At 40.3% G+C, this 20082-nt stretch overlaps 1 protein-coding gene across 1 annotated transcript in view; it reads left to right on the top strand.

Moving 5' to 3' along the window:
* Positions 1 to 20082, top strand: part of Ttc39b (tetratricopeptide repeat domain 39B) — a 109251-nt gene that overhangs the window by 51943 nt on the left and 37226 nt on the right. Inside the window, exons 3-5 of the mRNA XM_048352164.1 lie at positions 3620 to 3718; positions 16105 to 16215; positions 19406 to 19537. Coding sequence (XP_048208121.1) covers positions 3620 to 3718; positions 16105 to 16215; positions 19406 to 19537 — 342 coding nt within the window. The remainder of the gene's footprint in view (positions 1 to 3619; positions 3719 to 16104; positions 16216 to 19405; positions 19538 to 20082) is intronic.

Raw genomic sequence — 20082 nt, 5'->3', positions numbered from 1 at the left:
CCTGGCACCTACCTTCTAGGTAGAAGTTAATGGTTTGTGAAAAATGAAGCTTTGCTCCCTGCTCTAAAGGAATATAATCCCTTGGTAGTGGTATATTTTGATCATACCATAAGAGTAGCTCATGGATAGGCTGTAAGAGGAGAGATTTAAAATGCAGCAATGCAGAAGGGTGCTAGAGGCATTTTAGCTTGATGATTTCCTATTTTTTTTTTTTTTTTGCGAGCCCTGGGGCTTGAACTCAGGGCCTGAGCACTGTCCCTGGCTTCTTTGTGCTCAAGGCTAACAATCTACCACTTGAGCCACAGAGCCACTTCCAGCCTTTTCTGTTTATGTGGTACTCAGGAATCGAACCTGGGGCTTCATGCATGCAAGGCAAGCACTCTATCACTAAGCCTCATTCCCAGCTGGATTTCCTAAATATTTGAACACTTGGGAACTTAAACTATTTCTCCAGTACAGTATGTATATATTGGTATTCAGTTTTTTTTTTTTTTTTTTTTTTTTTTTTTTTTGCCAGTCCTGGGCCTTGGACTCAGGGCCTGAGCACTGTCCCTGGCTTCCTTTTGCTCAAGGCTAGCACTCTGCCACTTAAGCCACAGTGCCACCTCTGGCCATTTTCTGTATATGTGGAGCTGGGCAATCGAACCTAAGGCTTCATGTATATGAGGCAAACGCTCTTGCCACTAGGCCATATCCCCAGCCCCCATGGTATTCAGTTTTATACATGGCATATCAAAGTATTGGGGAAATATGTGCTCTCTATAAAAATGATTTTGGCACACAGTGATAACAAAGGAGGATGTTCTTAGGAGAGGATCACAAGGGCTCAATAGCTATGTAAGTATGATCATATAAAATGATCCTTATTGAAATGAACCACAAGAAATGGAAACGAGGGTTTTTTAAGAAATTGTACTATTTGTGAATCATTTTTTCCCCACCTTTGGTTTTTTTTTCCCCCCTTTTCTTGCCATTTTTTATTTCTGTACCCTTTATCTTGTATAAATGTTTATCTGATTTGGGGAAGGAAAGGGGAAACACAGGTGGTGGGACAAAGGGTAAACCAATTCAGCAGTGATACTCACTAGACACTATGTTGTAAATAAACTATACAACTTGGGGGGAGAAGGGTTGGGAGGGGAAAAACTGGTAGAAAATGAAGGAGGGGGTGACACTGTCAATAAAAAAACCCTCAGCACATCACCATTATAATAAAAAAAAATTAAAACTAATAAAAATGATTTTGGGGAAATGGCAAATGATTAAGTAAAAAATGCACAGCACTACTTTTTTTGCCATTTACTCTAATTTTATAATTAAAATTAGATGTTTAAATTACATACTTAAAAGAAACAACACAGGCAGAGCTATCTATATAATCTTTGTAGAGGAAAATTTTTCTAAGATTTTCTTAAACTCAGAAATGCTGAGTGGTAAAGTTTTAATTAAATAAATGTAAGTGTTGGGGTTTGGAATGTAGCTTAGTGGTAGAAAGCTTGCCTAGCGAACACAAAACCCTCAGCATCACATAAACAGAAAAAGCTGGAAGTGGCTCTGTGGCTCAAGTTGGCAAAGTGCTAGCCTTGAGCAAAAAGATGCCAGGGACAGTGCTCAGGCCCTGAGTCCAAACCTCAGGACTGGCAAAAAAAAAAAAAAAGAAAAAAAAAGAAGAAGAAGAAGAAAGAAAGAAAAGAAAAAGAAGAAGAAAAAAAGTAAGTGTTGAGAAGAGTTTTATATTGAAAGCTAAAGGCAAAGGAGAAAAGTACCTTTTAAAACTGCTGTGTTTCTAGCTACTGTATACCAGTGATGATGGGAAAAGGGAGACTAACTTTTCAATCCCTGCCAAGGAATGGAGCCTAGCCCTTCCCTAGAGCCTTGTTGATGGGTATGCTGCCTCTCTTCTCCTAGGAGAGTGGTTTAATGTTGGAAAATTAGCCTTCCAGCTGAGTTTCCTTTACTCTGCAGTTTCCCTCCCTCCCACCATACCATACACAATCACCCTTAGGAGAAGCAGCTCAGCTTTTCCTTGTGGATGTATCAAATTCAGAGAATTTGATATATACAAGATAAGATGAATGCTAAATGTAAAATATTACAGGGCATGAATGAGAAAGCTTGAAAAGTGCAACATGGAACATCTTAGAATTTTTTTTACAAAGCTTCATTGAAAGGCCAACTCTGGCCTTTTGTTCTGTCATGTTATTAATGACTGTACTTTTTCTTTATGGAGTAAGTACGGTGAAGGTGAATGGAAACTGAAAGAGATTGTTATAATACCAAGCAGTCTTTTCTTTATATTGTTACTATTTTTTAATAAATCACAATAGGTTGTTTTACATCTATTTGTGTCTTTTAAAAATTATATATTTTTATTATCCTTAAGTAGTTGTACGAATACAATACATTTTGATTGATGCCACCTCGAATTATTTTCCCCCTCCTACCTTCCCAACCCAGCCCTTCATTTCAATTATTCTTAACTCTTTCAGAATGTTTCCTTTTCTAATGGATCTGCTTCCTTGGTTTGTTAGTGGGCCATTTCTGGCTCAAATGTGGAAGCCTAAAATTCTGCTGATTAGATTGGCCTTTACCCTCCACTATGTTCATTTAGCTCTCTGTAGTACCTGTGAAATGGGAAATTAAGGAAGTTGACTAAAGACAAAATACAAAGTACATGCTCTTGCCCTTATGAAACTGTCTTGGATATTTGGAGCTGAGGTTACAGCTGTTAACATAATTTACCCAGATAGGAGGATAGCAGAAACAAAAGTTTAGTAGGATGCATCTACCAGAGAGACAGTTGACAGCTAGCCAGCCAAAGGGGCATATCAGATTGCAGACTGTGGGAGTAGGGTTTATGCCTTTGGTTAGATTTCTTTTGACTAGCTATTCCCTGTTTTATAGAACCTACTGATTATCTCTTTCTTACAGCATAGTTTGTTCATTCATTTATTCATTCATGGGAATGGGAATGGCTTGATTTTCATATCTGTGTTCCATCTGGCCCAGTTCTTGGCTTTGACTCACTTCCTTATTCTACCTGGATGTTGGAATTTCTCTGTCCACCATGCCATGTTGCCTTCTCCACAGAAACAATCAAGCAGATGAAGAAAGGGGCTTATATAAGGATAGGTAACAAGTCATGGTATTTACATTCAGTAGTATACTGTGCAAATACTGATACTATAATAAAACAACAGTATACTTTTGAAAGATTCAGTGTATATATGGAATATAGTGTTTTGTTTTAATAAAATATAAAACTAACAAACATTTTCAATAAAACTTTAATAATAAAATATGTATAGGTTACTTAGGAAAAATGTAAAAGTGTTTACATATATAATATATGGTATAGTATTATCTGGAATGAAAGGTGTAGGGTGATTTTAGTAAATTTATTTTTGTGTACTAGAATAAAAAAGGCAAGTTGATTTCATTAGGGCTGTATTTCAGATGTCCAACACACAACAGTCAGTTTGTATTATGTAATTTTCAAAATTGACAAGCCATGGAGGAGGTGAGTTTTAGTTGAAAAGGGCTTGTATAGGAAACTTGTATTTGTATAGACATTTCTTTCAAGACAAATAAATAAAAACTTTACCTTTTTAATCAACAGATCTTCTTCGCCCTCGGACATGGCAGCAAGCAACTTTCACTTTGCATCACGCGATACTAAACGGGGGCCCAGACAGCTTGGAGAATCTGATATGAGCAGGTCAGTAGGGCATATAGGCATTCTCAGGGAACCACAGATAAATAGTTCAGCGTTTTGGGTACAGTAATATTGATATCCTGAAGTGCCTTGTGTTTGACGAACCAGTGAGGTGTGGGGCCTAGGCAATTACAGTGTTCTGTTTGCAAATTAGGGAAGAACATGAATTATATATCATGGTGTTATATAACAATAAGAATAAATTCAACTTTGGGGGGCGTGACTTCCTTTTCTTTCTTTCCCTGGTATTGGGACTTGAACTCAGGGCCTGGGCACTGTTCCTTAGCTTTTTTTACTTAAAGTTGATACAATCACCTGAGCCACAGTTACACTTCCTGGTTTTTGGTCGTTAATTAGAGATAAAAGTCTCACAGACTGGGCTAGCTTTGAACTGCAATCTTCAGATCTTAGGTTCTGAGTAGCTAGGTTTATAGGTATGAGCCACTGGCCTAGTTTCCTCATTACTTTTTTATTCCATGTGTCTCTACTTATACTAATCTGAGTTTGTTTTTCCAGAAAGATGTGTTCCTGTCTTACAGTAGTTTTGTAATTCCATTGGTAGGTTTTTGGGGTAACTACTATATCATTAGAATGTTGAGTTTGAAAGGTGCAATAAAATAAAAATTACAGAAACCAGTAATAGATTCATGACAATCATGGAGGCATGTGGGCAGGAACACTGAGCTGGATCTTAAGATTGGGATCTGTGGCATATATGTACTTGTTGAATACATAAATGCTATTACCGAGAGAGCACAGCAAAAGAGAAGGGATGCGTGGAGGAAGAATGTTTGGGGACAGAAACAGTGAAGGATTGCTGAGTGAGTGAGTGCCAGGAAGAGTTAAGAAGGGAGACAGAGGAAGACTGAGGTGATGGCCACAGGACAGAATCTGGGGGGATATGCTGGAGAGAGATGAATTCTGGAGCCTCATTCACTGAGCTAGGTACTACAAAGAGGTCTGTGTGCATACAAGCTGAAAGGTATCCTCCTTTGCATTTTGTAGTTAGTTCATTAGAGGAGTTTTACTCTGAGGGAACTAAGGAAGATGGGGCAGGAGCCTGGCTGTGATGGCTAAAGATGTCAACTTTTTTCATACTCTTGCAATGAAAAGGATGTGAATGTCTTAGTTCATTTTTTGTTACTATGACAGGTACTTCAGATAAAGTGAAAAGGTTAATTTGGCTCAAGATTTTGGAGTTTCTAGCCCATGATGAGTTGGGTCCCATTGCTTTTGTGTCTGTGGCAAAGCAATATATACTGGTAGGAGAGCACAGCAGAGCTAAGCCATCCACTTCTGGCCATATAGCAGAAGAGACCAGAGGAGAGAGCTGGGGTTCACAGTCCTCTTGAAGGACACCTCTCAGTACTCAAAAACCTCTCACTATGTTCCATGTTTTAAAGATTTTATTATCTTTGGATAGCACCTCCCTAGAGAACCACTCTTTAACCTAAGGGACTTTGAAGAACATTCCAGATGAAAACTATAGCAGAGAAGTTGTGTGTTAGGATGCAAAGCCAGGTTGAGGAAAAGTTACCTTTGTTGCTGCAGTTGCTTTAAATAGAAATGAGTGGGATTCAATGAATGTCTTTGGGCTGGGATGAGATAAGAAAGGAAGGGGTTGAATATATACATTTTTTGGCATCCCATTGCCTGTAATCCTAGCTCCTCTGGAGGCTGAGATCTGGGGATCATGGTTCAAAGCCAGCCTGTGTCGGGCTTAGCTCTACCTCCATCCACGTGGAGGTCCTGGGCCTGTCCACCCCTTCCGTGTGGTCCTCTATCGCCCTCAACGCATCCTCTGGCCAGAAGGAATTAACTGCGGGAGTGAAGGTCATGTGCAGCCTCGGTTAGCGTGTGGTGGCAAGACGCCCTGCCCACTCCCTATACTTCCCAAGGAAGACAGAGGCACGTGGATGCTCGGAGAACCCTCAGGGGGTGTTCTGGTTTAATAAGGGGGAGGGCAAATACACTTATACCAGCAGTGACGCGCAAAGGAGAGGGACTGGCCAGGTGCCAACGATAGGCTAACGAGTGTGTCCATCACGGTGATGTCACGGAACTTCCCGCAGAGGCGGAGACCTCTTGGCTCCGCCGGCACCATCCTGACACAGGTGCTCGCCACGGCTTCTCTTCCGGGTTTCGGAACTGGAAGGAGGTGGGAGTGGCTAGAGCCACCCCAGGTCTTAAAGGCATAGCTGTCCCCTACATCTCCCTCTCTTTTGTTTTTTTAAATAAGCAGGGGATGCTGTAAACATATGGCATATGTAGGCATAAGGCAAATGTTGACATAAGATACATATGGGGCCTTTTCCACAAAAGGAAGGGGTAGGTGAAGGGGCCATCCATTTGGCTCAGTCCAGAGAAGTTGGAGTCCTTATCCAGTTTCCGTGCCACTCAGGATAAATGCAGACATCATTCCTCTTTTGGTGGTGAGGTAGAAGCAGGTTTAAGTTCTGGCAACTCTGGTAGTTCACAGCAGCTGATAATTTAACATATGCAGTTAGTAAAACATTTTTTTTCATAAACATTGAGCAAAGTACTATCCTAACGCCTATTTTTTTTGAACATTTTTCTCATAAACATTGAGGGCAAGGCGCTAAACCTTTGCACTTACTTTTTAAAACATTTTTATCATGAAACATTGAGGTAGAGTGTCAAAACCCTCAGCTCCTATTTCCCTCCAATGGGACCTCCTAAGATAAGCAGCAGGGGGAGAGCAAAAGGAGAAACAATGGTGTAAAAACCTCTCTTTAGTTTTCATGTAAAACTGCAGGTGACGCTGCCACAGCGAAACATTGTGCCACGGGAGACGCTCAAGGAAGAGTCTAGAAAGCAAGCCAGGAAGGGAAGCTGGCTGCCTTCGATGTCGTTTACCGCTATTGCTGTTGTATGCAGGCAGGCTTTCCATATTCCCATGGAAGAGCAGAAGAAATCCGGCACGGTCCTTGTTTTCCTAGAGAAAGCAAGAAGAAGACATTTCTCCAGAGCAAGTGCTCTGGGCTTAATTTTCCAATCTGGAAAGGCACATACAAGGCTCCTTTCCACACTGATTTGGGAAGATTTAAAATTTCTTAAGATATTTCTTAAGATATTTAATGTAAGCATAGCTATCCTTAACTAGTCATGGGGGCTGTCCCCCCCCCTCTTTTGTTTTAAAAAAAAAAGACACAGGAGGGCACCAGGCTGGGAGTATGGGCGAAGGTCATTTGGTCATTTCTTCTGAAACTACTTCCTGCTGAAAGGGGGCGAAGTTGTCAGGGGCCCCTGATTTGCCATATGGCCTGGTACCGTTCAGTGTGGCTGGCAAAAGTCCTCATCATTACCACGAGAATGGTCATCAGGGCCAGAGGGTGCTATGGTCTCCTCTGGCCAGCCTCTGTAGCTTGGCATAGCAGGGTAGAGAGATGATGGCCTTGAACCTCAAGTCCCCAGGTGGTGACCTCAGCGAGAGATATTATTCTGTTAAAAGAGACTTTTGGAAAGATCAAGCAAAAGACTGACAAGTTCTCAGAGCTAGTTAGCATGGATGACATAAAACATACCCTGGGCATAAGCCAGAAAAGTCCCATTTGGAGCATAAACCCAATTGTGGTCAATTACAAAGAAGCAGGAATAACTGAAGGAAGTATTTAGTGCTAGTAGTCCAGCTTGGAGTAGCCAGTCAGAGGCTAAGATAAATATGTATACATATATACAGCTGGCAGAAAAAAGGAAAATGGACAGGTACTATTCCTTTTGGCCTCCCGGTTCTGATCAGTTTTGAAAGGGCGAGACAAGGCAACTCCGTTTAGAATATGACACCATTCTCCTCTCACTCCTCTCCATATCCCTGTTTTCCTGGACTGGCTGAGTCCCATTAAGATTGTGGCAAATTTTGAAAAGAGGCTAACAGGAGAAGAGGGAGAATCTTGGATTGGTTAGTAAAGAAGGCAGGCTAGAGGAAATTGCTGTTTAACTAGTATAGAGTTTCAGTTTTTCAAGAAGAAAGAGCTGGAGATTTCATAATAATATGAATATCCTACTACTGAATTATATACTTAAAGATGGTTAAGAGTAAATTTTATGATGTGTATTTTATTACATATATAAAAATATTTCAGGACAGATGGGCTAGACCTTTATTATAGAATTTAGCTCGGCTTCTTTTTTTTATCTCCTTCTTTGTGTTAGAAGGGCTCTGGGTATATTAGCCATGCAGTTAAGGCATGGATACCATTTCCTCTTGGAAAGAAAAACTCAGACCTCAGGAAAGTGGAAAGTGGCAATAGATTTTTCGATACGCATCTCACCTTCCTGCTGTACTTCCATGTTCTTGCTTGCTCCCTGTTAATTATTTGGCATTTGTCCAATGAGAGGCTTTTTTTTTTTTTTTTTTTGCCAGTCCTGGGCCTTGGATTCAGGGCCTGAGCACTGTCCCTGGCTTCTTTTGCTCAAGGCTAGCACTCTGCCACTTGAGCCACAGCGCCACTTCTGGCCATTTTCTATATATGTGGTGCTGAGGAATTGAACCCAGGGCTTCATGAATACAAGTTAAGTACTCTTGCCACTAGGCCATGTTCCCAGCCCAGCATTTGCCCAATGAGTTGACCTAGTTTTTTATTGTTGTCCAGTATCTACATTAGTAGGATGAATCAGGGTAGTTACCAATGTTTGTCAAGAAGCCATTTCAAAATAAGTTAATTTTAATAGAGACATTGGGCAATATAAAAATACTATCATAGGCTTGGGAATATAGCTTAGTGGTAGAGTGCTGGTCTACCATGCATGAAACACTGGGTTCAATTCTTCAATACTACATGAACAGAAAAAGCTGGAAGTGGCACTATGGCTCAAGTGGTAGAGTGCTAGTCTTGAGCAAAAGCAGCTCAGGGACAGTGCCCAGGCCCTGAGTTTAAGCCCTTGGACTGGCAAAATAAATAAATAAATAACCATACCATACTAATGTATTAAAGAACAGCTTATTATATTTATACTTATTAACAAGTCAGATTAGGAAGAAAAGACATTAGAGTCCAAGTTATTTATAGGAATCCACATATCAAGCTCTGGCTTTTTAAGAAAAATAACCTAAGAAGATCAAACTCTCAACATTTTTCTTCAGAGATTGTATGAGAGGATGTAGTTTTGAATGTGTGTACAAATGGGATTTTTGACTTGTCCTTACATGAAAATTAATCCGTAAGTTTTCAGGCTTCCTGTGAGAATGGGAGTGCAGTGGGGTGGCATAGCCTGCCCTACTTAGCCTAGTACGTCACAGACTTTTATGTATTACTTTCCCTTTAAGAAAAGGCTCAGTCACTTATGTCTAGTTTTTGCTTTCAACTCAACATTCATATGGTTCCCTCCTCACCCAGGGGCGGAAAATGAGGAAGGAAGAAGAGAGTCTAGAAATGTTAATCTAGTGAATTCCTTACTCCAGTAATCTGGGTGTGGGAGGAGTAATGAATTCCTAGGTACCATTACTGCTGGGGAGGAGAGATGCTTTCTTTCCCTTCTCTGGGTTCATAGCTGAAACATCTGTAACAAAAGACAGATAACAAGAGAAATACACAAAAGTTTATTTAATATTTAAAGTCTTTTATATGAGATGGCAGCCTTTATAAGAATGATCAATCAGTTAGCAACTGGAAAAATCTTAAGTTGCTAAATTCTCTTAGTTTTAAACTCTATTAGCTCAAAACCCCCTTTGTAAAATGATGTCTACTTCACTAATTCTCTTCCTACCTCCTGCACCCCTTTGCCCCCAAAGTCAGTATAAGTTATAAGGTCTCAGAGGGCAGATTCAGAATATATAGATAAATAATTGAAATGGTTCTGGAGTCTGTGATCGTACCTAGGATCCTAATTTCAGTGGAGTCAGAACTTTATGGGAAATGTTTGATCGCAGCTTTGGAAGCAAAAGGAACTCTCTAGAATTATGAAGAAAGGAGAAGCTATCTCCAGAGGAACTTAAGAAAATTCCAGTCTGTGGGTGTTCTTTTTTTCCCAATCTATAGTAGTCCTCCCCTTCTTAATACCTAAATCTTCATGAAAAATAAAATTCTAACACGTTAACAATCTTTAAGTAATATAACCTAGATTTTTGTGTTTTGTTTTACACTTGTAGCTAGCAAGGTTTTCATAAGCATAACTCTTTTTTTTTTTTTTTGCGGGTCCTGGGCCTTGGACTCAGGGCCTGAGCACTGTCCCTGGCTTCTTCTTGCTCTAGGCTAGCACTCTGCCACTTGAGCCACAGCGCCACTTCTGGCCATTTTCTATATATGTGGTGCTGGGGAATCGAACCCAGAGCTTCATGTATAAGAGGCAAGCACTCTTGCCACTAGGCCATATTCCCAGCCACATAAGCATAACTCTTTAGGGAACATGACTTTAGATTTTCTGAGCTTTCTTTTAGTCACCTTTTCTTACATGCCAGTGTTTTATTCCCTTTCCATTCTGACCATTGCTAACTTGTCTGATGTTACACAAATGATGAGATAAATGAACAAAGAGGTTATTATTACATTCCTTTAACTGTTAGGTATGTGACAGCTCTGAATTATTGAAGACAAATTGGTTACTTACAAAATAGTGTCAGTAGCTGGACACTGGTAGTTCATGCCTATAATCCTAGCTATCTAGCCTATCCTAGGCTGAATTCTGAAAATCGTGGTTTGAAGTCAACCTAGGCAAGAAAGTCTATAAGATTTTGATCTCTAGTTAACTGTGGGAAAGACAGAAGTGGAGCTGTGACTCAAATGGTAGAGTGCTAACCCTGAGTGAAAAAACTAAGGGATAGCATCCAGGCTCTTAAATTCAAGCCCTAGAATCAATGTGCTTAACACACACACACACATACACACACATAGACACACACACACACACAGACACACACACACACGGTAATTACTATTCTAAGCACATCATGTTTATTACTGTACTCTAAGCACAACCTATGAGGTAGGCAGAGCTAAGTGTCTCAGGATGCTGACTTCTAAGGAAGAAACAATGACTTGCCACAGTCATACATAGTGAAGGGTAAAGTCAGAAAATGAATAAAATGATCTGACTCCAGAGCCCACATCCTCATCCACTACTATAAATGTGGCTTTCTGCATTCCAGCTCATTAAATAATTAAATGAGTTGGCATATACGAGATAAAGGTAGCATAGTTCCAAATTTTTATGGCATATATTTGTTATAATGTGTAATTTTTGAAAATAGAAGGCTAAAATACTCTTTCTGCCTTAAAATACATATTTACTTAAATTTGGAAGTAGAAAGGAGTTTTCACCTCACCAAAGACCCATGTTAAGAAAGGGACTCAGCCAGGGTTGAGCAGGGCTCAGCCAGGTCTGGAATCTGTGTGGGCTGAGTATCTGCAGTTTCTGAGAGAGTTCATATGGTGATTAATTCACACAGAATAGGGAAGTACATAAAACATGCTCATAGCAACCGTTGCCTTTGTTTTACTTGTACATGTTGTGAAATGGGAAAACATTCAAGCATTTCAAAGATAATAGGAGGCTAAGACATTCTATGGAAAATGGCAGTGCTGCTATCCAATTTCCAGTCCAGGAATCTTTTCATTACATCATGCCATGCTCTCTTGAAAAACACTTTTTTTTTTGCCACTCCTGGGGCTTCAACTCAGGTCCTGAGCACTGTCCCTGGCTTCTTTTTGCTCAAGGCTACCACTCTACCTCTTGAGCCACAGTGCCACTTCTGGCTTTTTGTTGTTGTTGTTGTTGTTGTTGTTGTATATGTGGTGCTGAGGAATCCAACTCAGGGCTTCATGCATGCTAGGCAACCCTCTACCACTAGGCCACATTCCCAGCCCCACTTGCTTATTTTTAAATAGCCTTACTTGTCGTACCTGATTGGTTGCACAGATATGGTAGACTCAGATTTCCCACACAGAAGAGTTTAAACCTCGCGTGGCAGCTGTGAGAAGCCAATTTTCCTTCCTTTTTTTTTTTTTTTTTTGGTAGTTATGGTGTTTGAGCCTCTTGCTTGCTGGGCAGGTGCTTTACTACGAAGATATGCATGCCTCTAGTTCCTGCTCTTTTTCTTGTTGTTTTTGTTGTTGTTGATTGTGTAGCTTGAACTCTGGGCCTGAGCACAGTGCCTGAGCTCTTTTTGCTTAAGGCTAGTATTCTATCATTTTGAGCCATAGCATCACTTCTGGTTTTCTGGTGGATAATTAGAGGTAAGAGTCTACTGGGGCTAGGTTTGAACCGTGATTGTTGGATCTCAGCTGAGGATTACAGGCATGAGCCACCAGTGCCCAGCTCCTGCTCTTGTTATTTTTAGGATGGGCTTACTCCAGGCCTATTGAACCCCAAACCTTGGGGGTAGGACCCAACATACTGTTTTAGCAAGCTTTTTAGTTGGTTCTAACTGGAGAGCTTGAGAATCATGAAATCACAGCAGTAATAGATAGGAAGGCATTTATGAGGAGTGTTTCAGAATTCAGGACCGAAGTGATAAGCCTTTTAAAATTTATGTGATAGTTTTGGAAAAGGTGAGTAACAAGTATTTCTAAGTGAAGTCCTGGCCAAGATGAAAGATTCAGGATACTTGGTAGCACTAGTATTCTGGGGAAGGGGAGAATTTGAAGTGAACTTGTAGTAAACTATTTAAAAAGGCCGAGTTTGCTGGGCATCAGTGGCTCATGACTATAATATAATCATAAGTAATCAGGAGGCTGAGATATGAGGATTGCAGTTCAAAGCCACCTTGGGTAGGAAAGTCTGTGAAACTCTTTTTTTTTTTTTTTGCCAGTCCTGGGCCTTGGACTCAGGGCCTGAGCACTATCTCTGGCTTCCTTTTGCTCAAGGCTAGCACTCTGCCACTTGAGCCACAGCACCGCTTCTGGCCGTTTTCTGTATATGTGGTGCTGGGGAATCGAACCTAGGGCCTCGTGTATCCGAGGCAGGCACTCTTGCCACTAGGCTATATCCCCAGCCCCAGAAACTCTTATCTCTAACTAACTAGCAGAAAGTGGAGTTGGTTCAAGTGGTAGAGTGCAAGCCTTGAGCATGAGAAGCTCAGGAAGAGTGCCCAGGACTGGCATGTGTACACATGTGCACACACACATACATATAGCTGAGTTTATTGTGTTGGAGGTAATGAGCAATGGGACAGGTGTATTATATTCTCCTGGCCGGTTCATATGCAGAGGCAGTTGTTTGGCCAAGGGGATTGGTATCTGTTTACTGGTAGCAAAAGATGAGCTGTAGTCTAGAGAGGACTGGTGGGAGTGAAGACTGAGATATCAGGTAAGAGGTAAGATGGAAAAAAAGTCTAGTAGTTAAGGGTCGGAGTGATTAGAAAGGGAGTGGAGATTTCTGAGGCAGTGTACTTTTGTTCTTAGAATAAAATTCATCCTCTCTGCTACTATAGCTTCCTTCTTCCTCATTGCATTTGTAATTTGTAATTCTCACTCTTCCCCAACCTAGGTATTCTCATGACCAACTGCATTGTTTAGCACTCAGATCTCACCTTTTTGGAGACTTCCTACCACCATCTTCATTAATGTTGACCCTCTGCACGTAACCCCCACCCTTCTATCGAAATCAGTGCTACCCTGGATTGCTTATCTTAATCTAAGATGATTTTAGTCGTTTCAGAGGATGTCTATATCTACAATCTAATTGTCTACTTGTATGTCTTTCTTTCTTTCTCCTTGATAGCCAGGATCCAGTGTACCTTGTTCAGTGATGTATTGTGTATACCTAGAAAGGCACCTGGTATGTGTATGTGTATGTTTCACAAATAAGTGCTCATTGAATAAATTCTAGGTAAAGATTTGATGGGGCAATAGGAATAGGTAAAAGAGGGAGAAATAGGTTTATAGATATACCAGGCAACACATTAGAACTTTAGGTTGTTGAAGAGGAATAAACTTGAACTAAATTTGAATTAGGATCAGATTACTATTAGGTTCTTCTGTAGAGTCTAGACAATGAAGTTTTCGACCGAAGCATATTTTGCTCCCTGGATAATCAGATGAAAACAAAATCTCCCTTTCTCCTGTGAATGAAGTTCTTATATCCATGGGCTTGGCCTTCTGGGGAGGGAACTATCATCCATTTAGTGCCTAGGATGGCCATTATTTGTCAGTTTGTCTCTTCCTCACAACATGGAATAGGCTGCAGTGGTCCTATTTTGCAGACAAGAGAGTTGAGATCAGGTATGTTATTCATACAGTTAATGTTGGGACTCAGAAAATATGTCAAAATATAACTCCTTAACATGCTGACTAGTAAAGACCCTGCCTCAAATCTAAGTTCTTTCTGACCTGCCCCGCCCCTCTCCTGTCTCTCCAGAAGCACAGAGAGGAACTTTGAAGTTCTATCTTCCAGAAAGAATGCAGATGTATGAGCCCCCCCCCTCCATATAAACTCAGTCTTAAAGAATAACTGTTACCTGGTAAGGGGTGAGGGTTCTTTCTGCCTCAGTTTCCACATGAAAGCTTAGGAACTTGAAAGGATTTCAAGGTGTCTCACAAAAAAAGGAGAGTCTCACAAAGTATAAGTTTTAGCAAGGACTTATTGTAGTGTAATAGGATAAAGTAGGGACAAATAGAAAAAAGTGGGGAAAGAAAAAGCACTTTCTATTAGGGTACAGAGATGGGAGATGAGTTTAAAAATCATCAAAGGAAGATTCCATATGCTCTGACTTGGAGAAATAGTATATCAAATCAGCTAGCAACCCCTACTCATTAGAGACACTGGTTTTGGGTGGTCAGGATGGATACTGTTTATTATTCTAAAACATGGAGATGTGGCCTAAGCCTACATAGGTGAGTTTTAGGACTTCTCTTTGCCAGACATGCTTTTTAGTTTTCTTTCTCTACTGATTCAAAGAGCATTGTAGCTTCTTACCATCTTAAGGCAGATTTCAAAAGCCCCTTTGTGTCTCTCTTCTTATAACCTGGCATCCAAAAAAAAAAAGTGATGTATAACCAGAATTTCTAGCTGAAGCCTCAGTTCTGGAGGATATCTCAGTCATATGGGCTCAGCCATCCTTTTTATAGGCTAATAAGAGAGAGGGGCATTGATAAACTGAGAAAGTAGGTTTAATCAAAAGCAGATGTATTGGAAAGACAAAAGGACTGAGTGACTGGAAAGCTGCCTTACATTTAGGAAGAGTTGGGGTAGAGAATGAGAAGGTACAGTTAAAATAGTCCCAAGTCGGGCTGGGGATATAGCCTAGTGGCAAGAGTGCCTGCCTCGGATACACGAGGCCCTAGGTTCGATTCCCCAGCACCACATACACAGAAAACGGCCAGAAGCGGCGCTGTGGCTCAAGTGGCAGAGTGCTAGCCTTGAGCGGGAAGAAGCCAGGGACAGTGCTCAGGCCCTGAGTCCAAGGCCCAGGACTGGCAAAAAAAAAAAAAAAAATAGTCCCAAGTCAAAGATAAAGCCTGGTTGATCATAACATTGTCTTTGTTCTTGGAGCAGTTCTGGAGAAGTCATTGCTCTCATTACTGGAATAGAATAGGAAGAAGGTGGCACAGGGCTAACCTGGTGGATGGTGTCCTGAATTTTGGGCTATTTCCTTTAAGAGGATAAGAAGTCATTGCTTGTTTGAGGCGCAGTTTGCCTTCCACACAAGATGCTTAGCAGCGAATTTTCTCTTTCCTGGTACCCACAGTGATTGCAGCCCTTCCATCCAAGTACTAATCTGGCCTGACTCTGTTTTTGCTTCTGAAATAAGATGAGATGGGGTGCATTCTGGCAATTGAAACCCCTTTGTACAACTACTTATAAATAATGATAAAATATACGTACGTAAAACCTGAAGTGACTGCACCGAAGAGTAGCTTAGCTTAGATCAAAGGACACAGATAACAAAGTAGGGGATTTTAGTTAATCCACAGGGCCCAGGAAAAGCATTTTTAAGTTGTTTCTTATAGTTGAAGGGAGCTAATTGTTGTGTTTTCAGTTTTACTTCCAGGTTCAAATGTCTGAGTGTGGACTTGCTAAAATATATTCATTTTAACTTTCCTATCTCCTCATCTGTGTCTATCTTGCTTCATAAACAGATAGAAAGAAGACTAGAGTTTACTGGAAGGACTTTGTCTGAAGTTATTGTCTGATTTCAGACCCATTTGTCTTTCAAAAAAATTATTTACTCTCTAAAATACTCATAGTCTCCATTTCCCTTTCTCTTATGAAGAAGGTATACGAGATTCTAACTCTGAATTTTGAGTGGTCACTTTTCATTCCTGTGATGCCCCATACATGTAATATCTATGTATGCCTTTCTTTACATCTCCAGAGGTGCGCACGTGTGTGTGTGTGTGTGTGTGTGTGTGTGTGTGTGTGTGTGTTCTTTGGGACAACACAGTAATAGTAAAAGTTATAGAAATTATGTCTATTTGTTTCCTGATCTTTAGTTCATCATCAACTAAGGTGGATCTCAAGAGTGGCCTAGAAGAATGTGCAGTGGCATTGAACTTATTTCTAAGTAACAAGTTTACAGATGCCTTAGAACTGCTTCGTCCATGGTAATTAATTTTATTTTAATTTCTTTACTTGTTCAAATATTGTCATCTATGTAGTTTCATAGGGCTTCAATTTTGTTTTCTTGAGTGAGTTATTTTTATGGCTGTGTTCTTAAATAGCATTGAAAAAATTTCCCTTGAAATGAGGAGGAAGGCTAGAACTAAAATATTCTAATCTTAGTGCTCAAAGGGCATTTAGGATAACAGGATATTATTGGGGTTCTGTATTTATGTAATAAAGACATTAAACAACTTAGATAATTTCAGTTATAATAGTACTGTAACATTCAATGAGTTCAAGTCAGAAAAAGATGTACTTAATTTTCCCAGCCATCACACCAAAAATGTTATTGGAAAGGTTAGGGTAGCTAAAAAACTTTGGTCCTTGTTTCTAGAAAGAGAACAATTCAGGCAAGATGAATATAGGTGAAAATAGAAAAGTTTATTAGAAAAGAAATAAAAGAGAAAGAAAGCATGTGACATAGCTATACCCTGGGGAAGATAGCACTTCAGCCCCTATTTGCCACCTTGGCCATCTTCCTCATTACAGAATTTGACCTTGAGTTTAATAGTGTGAATGAAATGGCTTTCTGAGTGAGTTTCTGTTTCTTGTTAAGTTGTGAAACCAAAAGCTCACTGTCCTATCCTTATTTCCTCATTGTTTTGTCCCTCCTACTTCCTTATTCTTTGGTATCCCCCACCTTGGTTTTGTTTTTCTGCAGGTTTTGGTTTTATCAGCATATCCTGCCATTTCCAAGTTCTTTTTTTTTTTTTTTTGCCAGTCTTGGGCCTTGAACTCAGGGCCTGAGCACTGTCCCTGGCTTCTTTTTATTCAAGGTTAGCACTCTGCCACTTGAGCCACTGCACCACTTCTGGCCATTTTCTACATATGTGGTGCTGAGGAATCGAACCCAGGGCTTCATGGATATGAGGCAAGCACTCTTGCCACTAGGCCATATTCCCAGCCCCATTTCCAAGTTTTATAGGCCACAATCCCATAACAGGCTGATTTTCTACTAATTGGTATCTGTGCTTCTTGATTTTTTCTCCCTTAGTCTAATACTATATATATTCTTTTTTTAAAAAAATTATCTTTAAGTAGTTTACAGAGGAGTTACAATTTTATGTATTTATTATCTTTAAATAGTTTACAAAGTTGTTACTCAACATATCAGTTTATAAGTACAATGCATTTTGATCAAAGTCACCTCATTCATCATTCTCCTCCTCTTCTTAATTTTTTTTTTATAAATGTGGTTAAGAACAAGGAGACTCATTTTTTATTTTATTTATCTTTTTTTTTTGGCCAGTCCTGGGCCTTGGACTCAGGGCCTGAGCACCATCCCTTGCTTCTTCCCGCTCAAGGCTAGCACTCTGCCACCTGAGCCACAGCGCCCCTTCCGGCCGTTTTCCATATATGTGGTGCTGGGGAATCGAACCGAGAGCTTCATGTGTAGGTGGCAAGCACTCTTGCCACTAGGCCATATTCCCCTCTTCTTAATTTTGAAGTCTGGCAACAAAGCTCTTACTCAGACTCCATTTGACCACAGTCATCACTGTAGCTTGACCCAGTTCCTGAATCTGGAGATTTGACCCCAGGCCCAAACTCCAGTGGCTCCATAGGAGTCATTAACATCTGGCAGGTAGTCTGGACCTTCCTGAATTCCAAGAGGACTGCAAAGTTATTCTGAGAAATGGCTCAGGACAAAGGACATAGGTACACATGGAGGAATCTGGGATACCTAGCTTGACCCTTTTCCTAGTTGGTAGATGGCCCTAAGTCAGGAGTCATCGTTTCTCAGACAGAAAACAAAACAAACAAAAAACACCAAAGGCAGTTTTTATGCCCTTTGTACCATGATTTCAAACCCAGTCATGTTCTTTGATGACATTTAGATCTCACATAGTAATTTGCTAGTAGACAATCCTTTCTGTAGTCAGTCTGGTCCCACAGACTTCTCCCTGTCTTTTTCTGCTCTGCACCTCCCCTTATCTTTCTCCCTACTTGTCTTTCCCCCTGTTTATTTCTCTTAGTGTCTCCTGTCTCAGCCTCCCCACCCGTTTCCTCTATTCTTTACTAAAAAAAAATTGATTTTATTTTCCACAGCTGACACTTTGCTGCTAATATAAAATGAAAGCATTCAGGACTATATTTATTCCTGTTTTATATTCTCTGATTTTTATGCATATAGCACAGTTTAAAACGCCCCTCCCCATCCCTTTTATCTTCCCCATCATTTCAAAACTGAGGTTTCGCACCACAATTCATGATTAACTTTGAGTGGTTGTTATGCCTTGTGGTGGTTATTTCTCTTGAGCTGTGCAGAACAAGCTACATATCACCAGTGGCTGTTTCATCTGTTTCCAGGGGGGAAATATTGTAGATTGTGTTTTGCATAGAGGCAGGCTGTTAAGCTTTTTTTTTTAAAATTAAAAACAAAACCAATGCATTAATTTAAAAAAAAAGATTACACATAATAATTGTAAGGAGTTTAGAAGAGATGGCAACACTTTCTTAGCTAGGCAATCTGGAAATAATTAACATTCTTACATTTTCAAAGCAATTCTCATTAATAACTACTTTAATCAGAAATCTCAGATATTGCAGTTAGATCAGCTATAAGATCCTGAAGTCTGCTTTGTTCAGGGCAACTCATGGCCAACCTAATTTATTACAAAAGCCTTCCCTCCTATTGGCTTTTGGCTGGAGAGGAGAAGGGTCAATTTAAATAGTATTTGTCTTTAAAAAGCACATCAACATCTCTCTGTCAAAAGATACATTTACAGAAGCCTTTATCCCTCATTTTGACTCTTAGGGTAGCACACTGCCTCTTATTCAATTGGAAAACATTGACTTGCTCTAAAATCTTCCCTAGAAAATGAATCTGCATGCCCCCTTGTGCTGAAATAGGGAAAAGCATGCTATCCACATATGTTTCAGCCTAGTTTTACATTGGAAAGTTCTTGGTACTTGATCTTTTAATAGCATTACCTTCCATAGTATGTGTGATTTCAGGATTATGGTGAAGGAATAAAAGTTGCTGTGAAAGTCAGGGCATGCATCTGCTAGTATCAAAGCCTGGAATTTTTTTTTTAAATTTAATTTTATTGTCAAGATGATGCAGAGGGGTTACAGTTGCTTGGAATGTTTTGCCTTGAACAGAAATGTACTAATTCCCTGTGTTCTCTGCAGGGCCAAGGAGAGTATGTACCATGCCTTGGGCTACAGTACCATTGTGGTGTTGCAGGCTGTCATGACGTTTGAGCAGCAGGACATCCAGAATGGCATTTCTGCCATGAAGGACGCTTTACAAACCTGCCAGAAGTATGACTACTTCACATATGACTCTGAACCTGTATGCTTGTGTGATCAGATGGATGGACTTTGCAGGACTGAGAGCTCTGTGGTTGAGGGTGGCTAGAGCTAAAGAGAAGGGCTTCAGCTTTGGCTTGGGGGCATGACTCATAGTAGTAGAGTGCTAAGCTAGCAAGCATGAGGCCCTGAGTTCAAATTCCACTACCACCATGGTCTACTAAAAAAAAGAAAAGAAAATGTAAAAGACTTTAGCTTCAAAGTTTCTTGGCCTCATACCAAGATGATGCCCTCTGCATCATCTTGACAATAAAATTAATTTAAAAAATTTTAATTTTATTAAATAAAATTAAAACATTTTGATGAGGAATTAAGTGTGTTCCCCATCTTCTGTCCTGCTTGTCTGCCTGCCTTCTCTCCCTCTCTCCTTCCCTTCTTCCCCCCCCCCCCCCCACTCCTTTTTTTGGGCTTGTGTTTGCTAGGCAGGCATTTTATGCCTCCATCTCTTGCTCATATTTTTGAGATAATCGCGCTTTTTGCTAGGGCCAGCCTAGACT

The sequence above is a fragment of the Perognathus longimembris genome, chromosome 1 (assembly GCF_023159225.1).
Source record: "Perognathus longimembris pacificus isolate PPM17 chromosome 1, ASM2315922v1, whole genome shotgun sequence".
NCBI lineage: Eukaryota > Metazoa > Chordata > Mammalia > Rodentia > Heteromyidae > Perognathus > Perognathus longimembris.
The sequence above is the reverse complement of the archived record's forward strand: the minus strand, read 5'-3'. Positions and strand labels throughout refer to the sequence as shown.